This window comes from Motacilla alba, chromosome 3 (genome assembly GCF_015832195.1).
Source record: "Motacilla alba alba isolate MOTALB_02 chromosome 3, Motacilla_alba_V1.0_pri, whole genome shotgun sequence".
Taxonomy (NCBI): domain Eukaryota; kingdom Metazoa; phylum Chordata; class Aves; order Passeriformes; family Motacillidae; genus Motacilla; species Motacilla alba.
Genome location: NC_052018.1, coordinates 24588880 through 24603526, shown reverse-complemented (window position 1 = coordinate 24603526; position 14647 = coordinate 24588880). Strand labels below are relative to the sequence as shown.

The 14647-nt window shown below is 40.6% G+C and overlaps 1 protein-coding gene across 1 annotated transcript in view; it reads right to left on the bottom strand.

The window, feature by feature from the left end:
• The window catches only part of FAM83B (family with sequence similarity 83 member B), a 50184-nt gene extending 41486 nt beyond the window's left edge, over positions 1 to 8698 (bottom strand). Inside the window, exons 1-2 of the mRNA XM_038133321.1 lie at positions 8421 to 8698; positions 3235 to 3738 (exon numbers count right to left, since the gene is read on the bottom strand). Coding sequence (XP_037989249.1) covers positions 3235 to 3678 — 444 coding nt within the window. The 5' untranslated portion in view covers positions 3679 to 3738; positions 8421 to 8698. The remainder of the gene's footprint in view (positions 1 to 3234; positions 3739 to 8420) is intronic.
• Between the last annotated feature and the right edge of the window lie 5949 nt (positions 8699 to 14647).

Here is a 14647-nt window from a genome sequence, read left to right as displayed (position 1 = left end):
AGACAGCCCAGCCGTGATGAGTCAGGCTGCAGGAGCACCTCAAGCCTCAGAGAAGCCGGAAACCTGCCAATGATTAAAGGTAGAAGCCTCCAAAACGAAAGAGAAATAAGGCTACCAGCTTGTTTACAAAAGTCTCCATCATTAAGGTCAGACAGACCTTGCAGTGCTTTTTCCTCACATGGTTATATCAACATGTGAAAAAGACTCGTGTCTCCCCAGTTGACACAGTCACGCCAAAGAGCCTCCTTGTGTGAACACAGGTTATGTTGACAGAGGAGGGTGGCTGGCAAGCTGTATCATTTAGAGATGAGGTCTAGTTACACCAACTGTAAGCCCATCTTGTTGACATCGTGGTTTTACCTAAGGCACTCTGTTAACATTGCACAGAAGTGGTGTAGTATACAGCTGACAATGTAATGCCATGCTGTGTACAATACAGTTTCCCTGCTCTAACAAACCTTCAGAAACACATATCAAAAGCATGGATTCATCTCTTTAAAATGGTTAACTCATTTTTCTAGGAAGTAACAGTATTGATCTTTTCTGTAAGAATTCCACTATTATATCACCTGTATTTTACAATGAAATTGATGTCTATAATTTTTATGCTGCTTGTGTATTCAAGAAATACGTGACAAGACTTTATTACAACACTTCTCTAAAGTCACTGGTTTTATTCTGGTGTAGTATGGGCTTACAAATGATTTTCTTTAGTCAGGAAAAAATCAGTCAGCAAGCAAGTTGCTTAATGTTGTTTACAACATCCTCTTAAGGTCAAAATTAACATACATAATAATCATTTTAAGGAGTGACACTGTGATGCATCAAGCATGAAAGAGGTCAAGAATAAGTCCACTAATAGTGTCACCTTATCCTTATACATCTCCCAATATTCAAAAGCATAGAGGTTTCAAGTGTCTCAGTCTCCTTCATGAATTTTTGGGATAGTTTATACATATAAATACACATCAAATGGGCTTCTTCATGGAGTGAATCAGTGCAGAAATATTCTCTGCCTTGCCCTTGTAGGAGCTGGTTTCCTACTACATCGAGCTGTCAGGGTAGCCCAGGGAAATCAATGCCTGAACTCAGACACTCGGGCTTGGTGCTTGAATTTAAGTGGTATGAACATGCCCACCATCAACTGCCTGATATTTTCACATGGAAGTTTGCTGAAATTCCCATAGATTTTGCTTAGAGCTGTGTTGGCTAAATATGATTTCCTGACTTATTCTTCACAGGTTTCTGTTTCTCATGTGCAACATTATCCTACTGTCTTTGAATAGTCTCCAGACTACACATCTCCACTACTACATAACAAAGAACCCTGTTTAATAGAACTACATTTTTTAAGTGGCTTAGGAGAAGTGCACTAGGCTGTTTACAAAGGGATGTAAGCATGATTTAAATACTTCACCTTACTTAGAAATATTTTAAACTTCTCTATGCATCTGCAGACAAAAGAGGCTGAACAACACTATGTCTCTTAGATTTAATTGCTGGTCCCTGAAGCAACCAATCTATATCGCTGTATCAAAAGTGTTGTGGTTGTTGATGTTGAGGTTGTGCTGATCAACTAAACAAACCTTTCAGCTGTCAGATTTGACGGTGACACACATAAAACATCCTCTTTATAAAGTGAAAGCAATGCAAGCACACCAGGGAGCAACATACTATGCATTCAACCTCCTTCCAAAGCAAAGCAAGAAGCACACCTAATTTTTTTCTACAGTTGCATTAAAGGAGCAACTAAAGGGGAATGGCCTAACTTCATGGCGTTTGAAGACCTTGAAGCAAAACTGAACTAGTCTTCTCAACAAAGTTAACAGTTTTAGCTGCTTCCCTAACAGTGGATACATTGGTAGGTCAGGAGCTGCAGTTGAAAGAATATTTTGGGCAATTTACAGTCAGGTCTCACTACATACCAAAAGAGAAATCATCAAATCTCACTCAGAAAGGGATAAAGAGGGAGAGAATTAATGAACTCTTCCTTGAGCATAGTCATTCTAAATTACAAACTGTAGGATAAAAGGCCTAGTGATAACTCTGTTATGGCAACAAATTATATGCTTTATCTAAATATAGCAGAGACATTGTAAAAAGACACAGTCCTTCCCTGCCCTGCCCTGTTCAGTCCATTTCTATTGCTCACATTTACACACATATTTCAGCCACTGAAGTGTTTACAGATGTTTGTGAGATAGAGCCCATTCTACCAATTTAAAGCTCGTAGAGTCATGCAAGACACAACTGTATTTCAAGGGGAAAGTTTGAGAGTGTGGCATACTTGCCAGAAATACTTCCGAAACTTTGTATTACCTTTTAAAGAGGTATTATGAACCTGCGTCAAACAGATCTGCATGCTAATACTTTTTCTGATTTTTTTTAACTGACATTGTTTTAAAAATTTAAGACTTAAAAGTTTTAAGCTGAAACACTGAGACCAAAAGCATTCTGTCACTACGGTGTAAGCTGAGTGTTCTGTAGGAAGCTCAAGATTTAAGTGCTCCTAAGTGGAGACAGGTACATCTGGAAAAATGTCCACATTTTCTAGTCATCAATCAGAAATGAAGGCAAGATACACAAGTAAGATCTATTTCCTTGTTGCTTAGTCTAGCTTTTTTTTTTTTTTTTTGATTCAGAGTTTGATTTCTGCAAGGACATGCCAAAATCACAAAATGAGACTCTCAAGGTACATGAGTTGGATGAACACCGAGGTGTTGTTTTCTTATAACTGTCTGCCATGCCAAACCAATGCACATTCCCTCTGATGCAAGACAGAAACCCTAGTAAAAATCCTGAAGTTACGCAGTATTGTATTAATGTATATTCAACTGAGGTCAAAGAAAAGGTGTGCTGATTATCTACAAACTTCTCATGCACTGGTCAGCATTACAGTAAAATGGTAATTATTCATTATAATGGTAGTATTAATTAATCCCTCCAATTAACCCTTGATCCCTCTGAATTAAGGTTAATAATACTGGTGCATGTGACACCAAAGGACTGATCTCAGTCTGGGAAAACCTTTCCTACTGAATTGTGAGCAACCACAAAACTTTCTTTTGCCAGGACAAAAATAAAAAATCTCTTGTAATAAAATACCAACTAGATTATTATTATTATTATTATTATTATTATTATTATTATTATTATTATTATTATTATTATTATTATTATTATTATTATTATTGTTATTGCAACTTTTTTCCCAGTATTATTTTTCATGTTTACCTTTCTTGCATCTCGTATCATCTTCCGAACAGTTTCCTTTATGGTGTAAGGCTGTGCTCGTGGTGGATGAAAAAGCAGATCAATATTTGTGCCACCAGAAATTCCAGGCATCAGATAGGGCCAACCTAAGTCAAGATTTGGAGCTTCCACATCTGATTCAATGGGCCAGTAGGTTCCCGAGGAAGAGGTGTCATCAATGGCATGGTTAGAGGAATAAATTGTGTTTTGGGGAAGTTTGTGAACATTGTTCAAAATATAATCAATTTCCTCATCCGCTAGGAACTCTGAGCATCTCTCTTTGGAAAGGAATTCTTTGTAGGCTTCTAAACCTCCTTCAATCAGAGCATCAATAGCTATTCGGTACCACTCCTTGTAATGAGGTTCAATATAGTTGTCTGATCTGCATTCATCATGTAAGGAGGACAGCAAAGATGAAGTTTCCATTTTCACATGTATTTTGTATAAAGTCTTTTAAGAGTCCATTCATGAGCAGATGAAATGTATCTGCAAAGAGAAAATAAGTAAGAAAACAATGAAAATATTTCTAGATAACTATGACACACACACAGTTTTTAACTAAAATACTCTTCTGGTACAGTTGCTCTAAGTTTTTCTAGCATTTTCCAAGAATTTAAAAATATTTTGAAAAGGCTCATGGACTACTATTGCCAAAAATTAAATATTAAAGAGATAGATAAATATTAAATAGATAGATAATATTATATTAGAGAGACAGATAAAGAGCTTTTACATAAAGTAAACTAAACACATAGTTCAGTGATTTTAGGAAGTTAATATTACAAGGTATGTTAGAGCTCACAGTATACCAAACATCCATACCAGTGACACCAATACCTACCCAATGCATGTTCCAATATGCTATCATAGGTTGTGTTTCAAAACACACTTTGCAACAACTGACTGAGTACTGTCCAAAGAAACACTTCAGAAAACAATTAAATTTCCTACTTCTTGATACATTACTGAATCTGCAATGCATTTCTTTTCTTTGGCTTCTTTGAAACCACAGTCATTCAGGTACTTCTTATCTATCTGTTCTCCCATGCTGATCTAATTCATTTGTTGCTCCCAAGCCGGACCAGCCTACCTCATTTCAGTGAGTTATGAGGAACTCCAGAAAGATTTATCCTCCCACATCTGGGATCAAACTCTGAATCAGCAATTTGATGTCTAGTTTCCACCCTGCTCATTCCTTCTGCCAAAAGGAGCGGCTGCTTTAATCTTCTTTTTTTTTTCAAAACATTAATAACTAGTTGTTTACTGCTGATGTTTTATAAATTCATTCTTACGCTTTTTTATTTCATTTAGCAAGGTCTGAGAGGGTTGCTTTGTGCTGCACATTGGAGATTTAACAAAGAGAGAGAACAAATACTCAGTGTTTCTTCCTTCATATTTCTGCAACCCTCAGTAACTCACCAAAAAAGGGGGCAGAAGGTGTTTCACAGCAGCAGCAGCATCAGCATAGCCATGTAAAACAGAAAGATGGTAGCACATCTTCTCGGGCTAGGGCATGAAGCCTAAGAGGAAGACCGCAAAAGTAGGAAGAACTTCCAATGAAGGCAGAATAGTTAGAAAAAGCTTGATAGCTTGAAAGTTAACGTTGGGTTTCCCTACAAGCCTAATTAATAGTATAGCAGTATAATAGCAAATAGTCATAAGGAGTTCTGATTTCATTTACTGGCATATAAATGTAACTTCATTCCCTCTTCCCATCAAGACCTTCCAGATATTTTTGCAAACAATGCAATTGCTTTCTACTGTCTGTTGGGAACAGTTTAAATCTTCCTGAAAGGAAATGTAAATTAGCTATATTAACCTAAAGGAATGAAAATTAAAATCTCCATATCTACTGATAGTTCAGATACCAATTAAATGTTCAATTAAACCAAGATTTATAAGGAACTTGGGAAGTCTGAAGTTAAAAAAAGATCAAGAAATAAAAATCCAGATCTGAAGCTGGCATCAGCATGTCATATGGAATAATTCCATTTGAATCCTGTCTCTCAGCCAAGTAGCAGGGCAGATCTTCCCAGATAGGATTGCTTTCGAGCCTGGGGGAAAGGAGTGTTCCTTGCTGCTTGAAGAGTAGCTCTTTGTGGTGAACTGGAAAGCAGAACACGAAAGGGATCTGACTGCTCTCCCCCAAACTAAGAACTACATGTATTCCTCTGACAGCTACTCAGGGCTTCATTCTACACTGCTCTCCCAAGAAGAAATGAAATGTTATAAAACAGGAGTGGTACCATTTCCCCTCTCACAGATGCAGAGACAGCCTGTGGCAGAAGGTGACGGAGAACTAAGCACACAGTACAGGCAAGACAGATCCAAAGATTAAACTCTTAACGTATTGTAAAATTAAAATAGTCACATCACGACCGGCCCAATCGTCTGCACCAGGTTTTCAAGACATTTCAGATACAGAATGAAGAACAACCAAGACTACAAAATGCAGGTACTCAGCTGAGCTGCTCTCAAGAGTAATGAGTCTGAACAGTAATACAGGTGACTTCATTGAGATTCCAACACACCCCTCTTTTAGGGCCCTCCAGGACAAATCATTCTCTAGTCACTGCAGTAACTCAGTCTTGAAAGTCAGTCTTATTATGACATGTAAGAATAAATACAATTTTGCAAAGGCAAGTGAAAGATATTCCTAAAATTCTCACTACTTTGGAACAGATATACTTCTAAAATAGAAATTTTTCCACTGACTGCATATATACAGTTGTGAAAGATGTGCTTATTTCGAAAGCCTGTCTGAATTAATTTTTTTTTCTTCCCATTCTGTCGTTTGAAAATAACTTAAGGGAATAGGACTATACTTAATATGGAACATTGTGCAATATCAAATATTGAATGTTATGAACAAATAAAAAGTAAAAAAAATTATTACTTGTGTGTTCTGCCTCACATGCATTTCTTTTATTTGGTTTGGTTCTTTCATTTGTTTTTCACAATAGTATAGTATATTGCTTGACTTTTCATTGAACATAATGAATTAATTAAGTGTGGAATAGGTCAAATACAGCAACTTGCGCTCAGACTTATGCTGAAAATAGGGTATAAATATAAGTAACCTTGAAAAGGTGACACTTCTGGTGCAACATCTTCCAAACAAGAACAGTCATTGTGAACATTATGAACTTCCAAACAAGAACAGTCATCTTTGAAGTTGATGTTTGATTAACAAGTGCTGTTTAAAAAAGAAGTTTAAAGCAGTGCACATTAATTTAAGAAAGCAAATGTAAAATTTGCCAGCATGGAAATAAATCGCAGAACACTTGACACAAATGAAAAAATTTTAATCCTGGTTTTTGAAATTAGGAACATCAGCATGAGATACATTCATATGAAACAAAAGAGAACTCCTAAATTAAAACAGTGGCTTCAGGTATATTTAACAAAAGCTCTAGATATCTTTACACAGGTATTTTTCTCCTTAGAAGGTAAGAGCTACTGTGCAGAAACTGAACCTGTGAAACCATATAATTCTGCATAAAAGAGAAGAGGTTTGGACAAAATTCTTAATAACTTTTTGACGTCTTCTTCAACCATGTATTGTGATTTCTGCATAATAAACTTCATTCTTCAGAGGTCCTCCTCAGGTCAACAATTACATTAGCAAGGCTGTGCAGAATGAGGCCCATTTCTTGAGGCTTACAAATCTTTATCACACTTCATGTACATGATCACAAATTTTACCAGCACCAGGAAAGTTGTCGGTCATCCTCTGAGAAACAACCTTGCCTGTTAGTCCCAGCCCAGCATATCAGCCATCTTTTCTACTTGAACACAGGGATCAGTCACTTAAAACTTTTTTAATAAGTACTACTAACGGCCTTTAATTGAATTTAAACTCAAATGGAGCTGCTAAAACTGGATCTTCTGCTGAAGAATACCAATTCTGAATCCTGTATTGATGTGATCATCTTGTCCTTCTATTAATATGCTCAGACCTTTCTAATGACACTACCAGGAACCCAGCAAGAAAAGACCTTTTTCTATGAGAAAGAAGTAACTATGCCTTTATATAGAAAGATTTGGAGAATATCACAGACTTCACAAATGCAGCAGATGACAAATGTCCACTAAAGAAAATTATGCAACATTCTACAGGGGTTCCAGACTAGAACTAAAGACAAGGAGATTCCCTGCCATACTAATATTCACAGGACTTGAAAAATTTCCTATTCAGCAACTTTAGGGATCAGCTCTAACCCCAGGCTGGTACAGCCGGTCCTGGGCAAAGGCCTGGCCATGGTGCTTTCCTCAGGATGTCCCTATCGCTTTTCCAATGGAAATGTGATTACTTTGACAGTTTCTGCATAAAGTCTCAACCTTGCCGGGAAATTTACACCTGGAGAACAGCTTGTTGCAAGCTGTTGCATACTCTCAGGTATGGTTTTTAGGGCATCCACCTGGGCACCTCTGGCCCACGGCTCAGCCAAGGAGCCTCCCCACGGCTTAAGGGCCTGGCATGACCAACATCTAACAGAACAAACAGGCGTTTTATGACACCTGCCTTCCACCAACCTTTCTATTAAAGAATTGTATCAAGAATAAATAATAATTACCTTACATTAAGCAGTGACAGGCAATTATTTAATTATTAATGAAATTACATTTTCTGTAAATACAAAGGGCATCAAATCAAAGTGAAAAACAACACCGCAAGCGCTCCTGCTGCTTTCCTTCTTTTCTCTTTCTCTTTTGAGTTTGTCGGCTTGTTTTGCGGCAGGTTTTTTTGGGGTTTTTTTAATGGGGGGATGGCTTCGTTAGTTCAACCAGAAAGTTAACTTTCCCGGCCAAACAAGGGCACCGGGCACTCCGCTGGGCAACACCGCACATGTGGCGCCCCCGGCCCGGCGGCGCGGGGCCCGCTTGCGCAAGGCGGCCCCGGGAGGGAGCGCGGCGTGGGAGCCGCGGGAGCCGCGGGAGGCGCGCCCGAGGGCCGCCCGCCGCGCCCGGCCCCGGCCCCCGCCCCCGCCGCCGCCGCCGCCGCCCGCGGCCGGAGCGCCCCCGCCGCCCGCGCTCCGCGACCCGCGCGCCTCTGTTTAAACGCAGCGCCGAGCGCGATGTTGGCGGCACGGGGGACTGCCCTGCCCTGCCTTGCCCTGCCCCTGTCCCTGTCCCTTCCCGGGGAGACTGAGGGGAGACCCACTTACTGCGCCGGTGCCCCGCGTGGGGTCTCGCCTCCGGAGCGGCGGGGCGGCTCGACCCGGCTGCTGCGAGCGCGGCGGCGGCGAGTCACGGCGGCGCAGCGCTCATCGCGGGTACTTCCCGTCGCTCTCAGGCGCGGTGGGTGTGGAAACCAGTTACAACATGTCAGGACGGTGTCGCACCAAACCCGCCGCCGCGGGAGCGGGGCGAGGACTTGTCTGAACTGGGGAAGCCCGGCCCTCTCCCGCGGAGCGAAGGGCAGCGCCTTCCCCGGGCCGCGCCGGGCCCCCCGCCCCGCAGGCCCGCCCTGCGCTGCCCTGCCCTGCCCTGCGCTGCCCTGCCCTGCCCTGCCCGCCGGCCCGGCCGGCAGCCGCGGGAGCCCGCGGGGCAGGGGCGACCCGAGCCAAGGCATCGGCTGCCCCGCGGCGGGCCCGGGAGCGGGGTGTGCGTGGGAGATTAAACTCAAAGTAAACGTTGGCTTCAAGAAAAAATAAACCCGTCAGCCTCGAGTCACGATTTCCAGGTTAACTCCGGTGGAGCAAGTCACGGCAAGGGAGCGTAAAGGTCTCACCCGTCTGAGATTTTCAAAGGCGGATATATGGACAAGCCCCTTTACCGTAACTCGGTTGCTTTTAAAAGGCTCTTCTTTTGCTCTTGATGTCTCGGTTGAGAGACGCGGACCAGAAGGTAGAGCCCCCCATCCTGGCAGCAATGCACCTGGGCCTTCCTGCTTCATTCTTCTCTCCAGCAGCAGGCTGGGCATGCTGCATGGCAATGCACATGTTGAAACCTTGGACAGACCTGTCTGAAAGGGTCTTTGAAACAACGATCATCTCTTCAGCGGGATCTTGCAACCACCAACAGATCAGCACATCCCATGTGCATAACAAGCACATTGAGGGAGTTTTATAATTTTAGACTTTTTGTAGACTTTGCCCACATCATACTCTGGTGCTTAACTGCTGGCAGCTCTTTTTTGAGGCATTTAAGACAGTGCAGTATAACCCTGACAGTTAGGCTTTATTAGCAATAATTCATCCAGTCTGGCTTTAAGCACAAACTCATTTTCCTAACCTATATTGCCTAATAGTAATTGTGGGATGTATCCTGTGCTGTGATGTCTTGATGATGGTTTCCGAGAAGAGAACAGTAAAAATATGCAATATCTGCACAGCAATATTTGTATATTTATATGTATGTAAGTGTCTAAGTCTGGCCATCAGGGAGTGGTTTTTTTCCTGTGCAGTTAATTCAGAATGCACAAGAGGAAATAGTTGGTGCTAATATAGTCATGGACTACCCTTTACAGACAGAGGAGCATCTGGATTAATGATTAAACTGTTCTCACACTCAAAAAAGAATTTTCCTGGTTTTGATGGGAAAAAAAAGGGGTGAAAACCAGTTTTAAAACAAAATTTTAAAATGTACATAGAACTTTATAGTTAGCATACAGCACTTTTTATCCCATGAAAACACGTGGTCAGGAAAGACAACCAGTTTCTGTGGTTGTCCATAAGGAGGTATCTAAATTTTTCTGTGGCTATCCATAGGGAGGCTATCTAAATTTTTTAAAGAGGAGATCTATTTCCTAAAATTATTTATGAAAGGGTAGAAAGGTAGATGAATGGTCACAAAACTTCTTTTGACCTTGACTGAATTGGTTGCACTTTTATTACACAAAATTTACAAGCCTGTTTCTTCTATAGAAGTGGTTGAGTACAGGCTTACCATAAACAAAAAGCTGTAATGAGACCAATCATAACTTTCTAAATAAGGAAATTTGCATGAAGGAAAGTATCTAGGTTTTTTGCCTTATTCGTATCTGTACAAGAAAAGGTTTTTTCTGCTCCCTTACAATTTATCAATTGAAGCCCTCCAGTAGCTATACTAGAGCAGACAGTTCATAAAACCTAACTTGGGTAATGCATTTTGGAAACTGTTAGCTGTCAAAATAAAGAATGTTTTTACCTAGCAGGTAGCAAACCTCTGTGTCCTGCAGCCACAGGCATCAGTGGAAGCAGACGGTATGAGCAAGCTTAATAACCAGTAAGACAAATCCTAAGCAATAGGTATAAAACTGTATTATAAAAGTATGAGGCAGGAGAATGTGTTTCAGTATCCTTACTCCTAGAGCTGTGGAACTCCAGCAGTATGAGGAGAAAGGACTGCAGAAATTGGGCAGCCCTCATTTGCCTAAACAGCCTTTCCTTTTACCATTGAAAATGTAACATTGGGCAGGATCAGTTGAAGCATCCTATTGTTTGGAATTGTTTTACTGTAATCCAACTGATTCATAAAGCCTCAAAACTACTGAAGAAGTTCTTATACATAGCTCTTTCATAAACTACATGAGAGGAAAGGATCAACTCAATGCGTTTGATGCCACCATCTTTAGAAAGATTGTCTTAAGTGACCTGGGTACTTGAGTACCCAGGTGGGATGACGGTGCTGAAGGAGGGTCATCCGTGCTCCTGCCATCTGTTTGCAGTTCTGAGGCTTTTTTTGTATTGACAGATCATCTTGCCCTATACAAGTCTACCTGAATGCAAGCAGAAGATAAAAGATTATTAGCACATGTGCAATGGCACCAGTCCAGAAGTTTATTGTAGGGATGATTATTAAGGATCAATACTTATATGAATTATATTTCTATTCCTACTGCATGCTTACTAAGATTTCATTTAGATTTACTAAAGGGAACATTGATTTGGAAGCAGTGGATGTTTATACAATTCACGATACCTACGAGTTGAGCTTTTATTAGATTTTAACAGATGAAGAAATAATACAGTCCTGAAGATACTATTTACAAATCAATGGCCATCTACTCTAAAGCATAACCACAGAGACTTCACACACTAATCTTAAAATTAGAGGAAATGTGCTTTCACAGATATGAATATAAAAGGAGCTGCACTGCATTTATAACAAAGCTTGATGGGTAGTGATACAAAATCCACACCTTTCATAAAGTAGCAGAGAGAAAAATGAGACAGAAAACTGCAAATTAATATGGAAAAGCAGGCGCCCTCCTCTCAGTACATCTTTTTCAAATTAAATAACCATAACCTACTCTATTTGGTATCATATTCTTAAATCAAGAATACATTAATTTGGTCCTTATAATATTAAGGAAGTACTTGGCAATGTCCAATCACTGGGTAGTTTGCCAGTTACTTTCACAGCTTCTATCAAGAAAAAGCCAGTAGTCAAAATACAAAGTTTTAAAGCCAAGATCTTTTACTGAGAGCATTCCTAACCCATATATTGGGGGCTGGGTATATTGCTATATACTGTATTTAGATACTATATTTAGATCAGGTCCTGTGTTAATCAGGCCTTGTACAAGCCTTCTGAAATTACTTCAAGAAGTTCAATTGTGTGAAGGGAATCTGTGTGTTTCCTTTGAGAAATTTTGGTAAGAGATGAATAAAGTTATGCAAAGTACATTATTTTTGAGACACAAGTAAATAAATAGAAATCCACCAGTCCTTATTTTCTGCCCTTAGCATAAGTAGCTGAGAGAGAGGGTAAAAGAGCAGAATGAGAGGGATGATCAAAGGTGAAGAAGAGCTGCCATCTGAGGAAGAGTCACAGAGTCTGGGACTCTTCAGACTGGAATGGAGTTGGTGATTGAGGCTTCCTGGTGTGGTTCATTACATGACGTGTAGCTCCAATGTACAGCAGGCCTGAATACAGAGAAGGAAACTCCTCTAAGGTCAGCTTTAATATGAAGCCAGTATCTCTCTGTCAGGCAGATGCAAGACAAGAAGTTCTAACTGATGGAGGTTGACAAAGTACTCTCTGCTCCTATACTTCATTCCTCGCACTTTCCTCTTTGCCTCTAGTCTGCATGTCATTAAAGGGCAGATACAGGGCTGCACAAACCTTTGTTCTGAATTCATACAGCTGTTTTTATATTCCTTCAGAGCATGCTAAAGCCAATATATGAAGAAATTGTAGTAACATGTTTTTCTTACTTGGTATTAACTTTCTTCTCTATGGATCAGAGAGGTAGCTACTCTTGGTCTTCTTAAAGGCTTGAGATATCAGTGTGTGCCAGTAAATTTGATTCCACCCCTGGGAAGAGGTGGAGAAGAAGGCTGCACAATGGGCAGTAGGTTTCTCTGAGGTTTTATGTCTTCATAATACCTAGATAAGATTTCCACTCTTTCAATTTGTACCTCCTTGTTCTGTCTACAGTTCCTTACGGAGGTTGTCTCCAACTTCCCTACAGGCCTCTTCAGATACTGATGATTGTTTTGAGGTCTCCACAAAACCTTCTCTTCTCCAGACTCAACAACCCCAACCTTCTCAACCTGTCTTCACAGGGAAGTTGCTCCAGTCCTCATCAACTTCATGGTCTCTTCTGGACTTGCTCCCACAGTTCCATATCCTTTTTATGCCAGGGACACAGGGGATGCAGCACTCCAGGTGGGGTCTCACAAGAGCAGAGTAGAGGTGTAGAAACACCTCCCTCGCCCTGCTGGCCACGCTGCTTTGATTGCAGGCCAGGGCGCAGCTGTCTTTCTGGGCTGTGAGCACCCACCACTGGCTTGTGTTGAGTTTTCATCAGCCATCACCCTAAGTCCTTCTCCACAAGGCTGCTCTCTATCCCTTCTCTGCCCAGCCTCTAGTGGTGCCTGGGATTGCATTGACCCCGGTGTAGGACCTTGCTTTACTCTTGGTTGAACTTCATGGGCTTTGCATTGGCCCGTGTCTCAAGATTGTCAAGGTCCCTCTGGATGACATCCCCTCCCTTCATGTAGACTCTTGCTACATAACCATAAGGATCTCTGAGTCAAAAGGAGAATTCATACTCCTAGGATCCTTGTGACTGGGAAAAAAGGTAAGTCCTGTAAATAAATTCATAGAAAGAGAAAAATGAGTTTGGGCTAGAGGGAACAAATCGTTGCTTGATTTGCACGTGGTTTATTTTCGTAGCTGTAACCACTGTAGCAGTGGGTTGCCACTTAGAAGGACCTAATTTTGGCCTAGTATTTACCTCTCTGCTTGGAGGTAAGGTTGGCAAAAGGATGAAAGCTGTTTGTCTCCTTCCAATCCCAGAAGTGCCTGAAGCTAGTTTTCCCAGAGCTGGTTACTTGGAGTCTTCAATGTTACTCTAGTGTTTGCTTGGGTGCTCATGGTCCTCATGAGCTTTATACACCCAAGCCCATCTTTCTTGTAAATCTTTTCTTATTCTAAAACTTGGGGAGGTTTAAAGGTCTCATAGTGCCTTTTAGAGTCCTCTGGCCATCAAAAGTAATGCTGGCAGAAGTAGAAGAGAAAAATAAACCAGGGAATAGACCAGCCTATACCAAGTAATAAAATCACATTGAAGTCTCAACAGCAAAGGAAGTTATGTTAATATTCTAAAGTATCAACATCCTAAGTCTGAATGCAGCTACTACAAATGGCAGATTTACTCTTTCCTGGATAGATTCCCAAACTGCCAGTGAAGTTACAGCCAAGGAAGGTATTGCCAATGGCATAAGTGGCAAAAAAGTGGCAGAAATATTCCATCCTCAAAAGGTTTTCTTAGGTGTCCACATACCTGTCCAGAAAACAAAAATGCACTATGATTAGGGAATGTTTATTGGCTGAATGGTGCACAGCAAATGTGGAGTTCACTTATGAGATCTATGAGCTCAGAAAATGTTTTCCCATGAATTTGGTGCTTTATAATCAGTGTGAAATTGTTAATTTACATGTACAATTAATGAAACAAAAATAATTTATTCTGCATTTATCAAGGTATTCTCAGAATTAATGTAGTAGTGTAGTGGTGACCATGATAAACTAAGAATATCTGTGATTCAGATTTTTAAGAATAGTTAAATCTTTCATCAAATCATCTAATGCTGTTGTGGAACGCAGATAAGCTTATCATCACTAACACTTCTCCAAACTGGAATAGACACAGAAAACTTCAAATACAAGTACAAATTGTGAACAACTGCTTTGGGTTAAACTGGAGATGTTTCAACTACAGAAGAGAAACAATACAAGTACAATACAGGAGTATCTATACTAAATCCATCTAATTCAACATCATGCCTTTGACAGTAATTGGTTAGAACTAAGTTTTTGGGTAAGTTTGTGGTCTTTCATCTTCATCTCTTAGCTCTTTCAGAGGCATATGAGAGTTGGGGATGATGGATCCCCATCACTGTCATCCCCAAAGCATGCTGAAAACCCAAACATATCTGATTTCCAAGTAGATAAAATACAG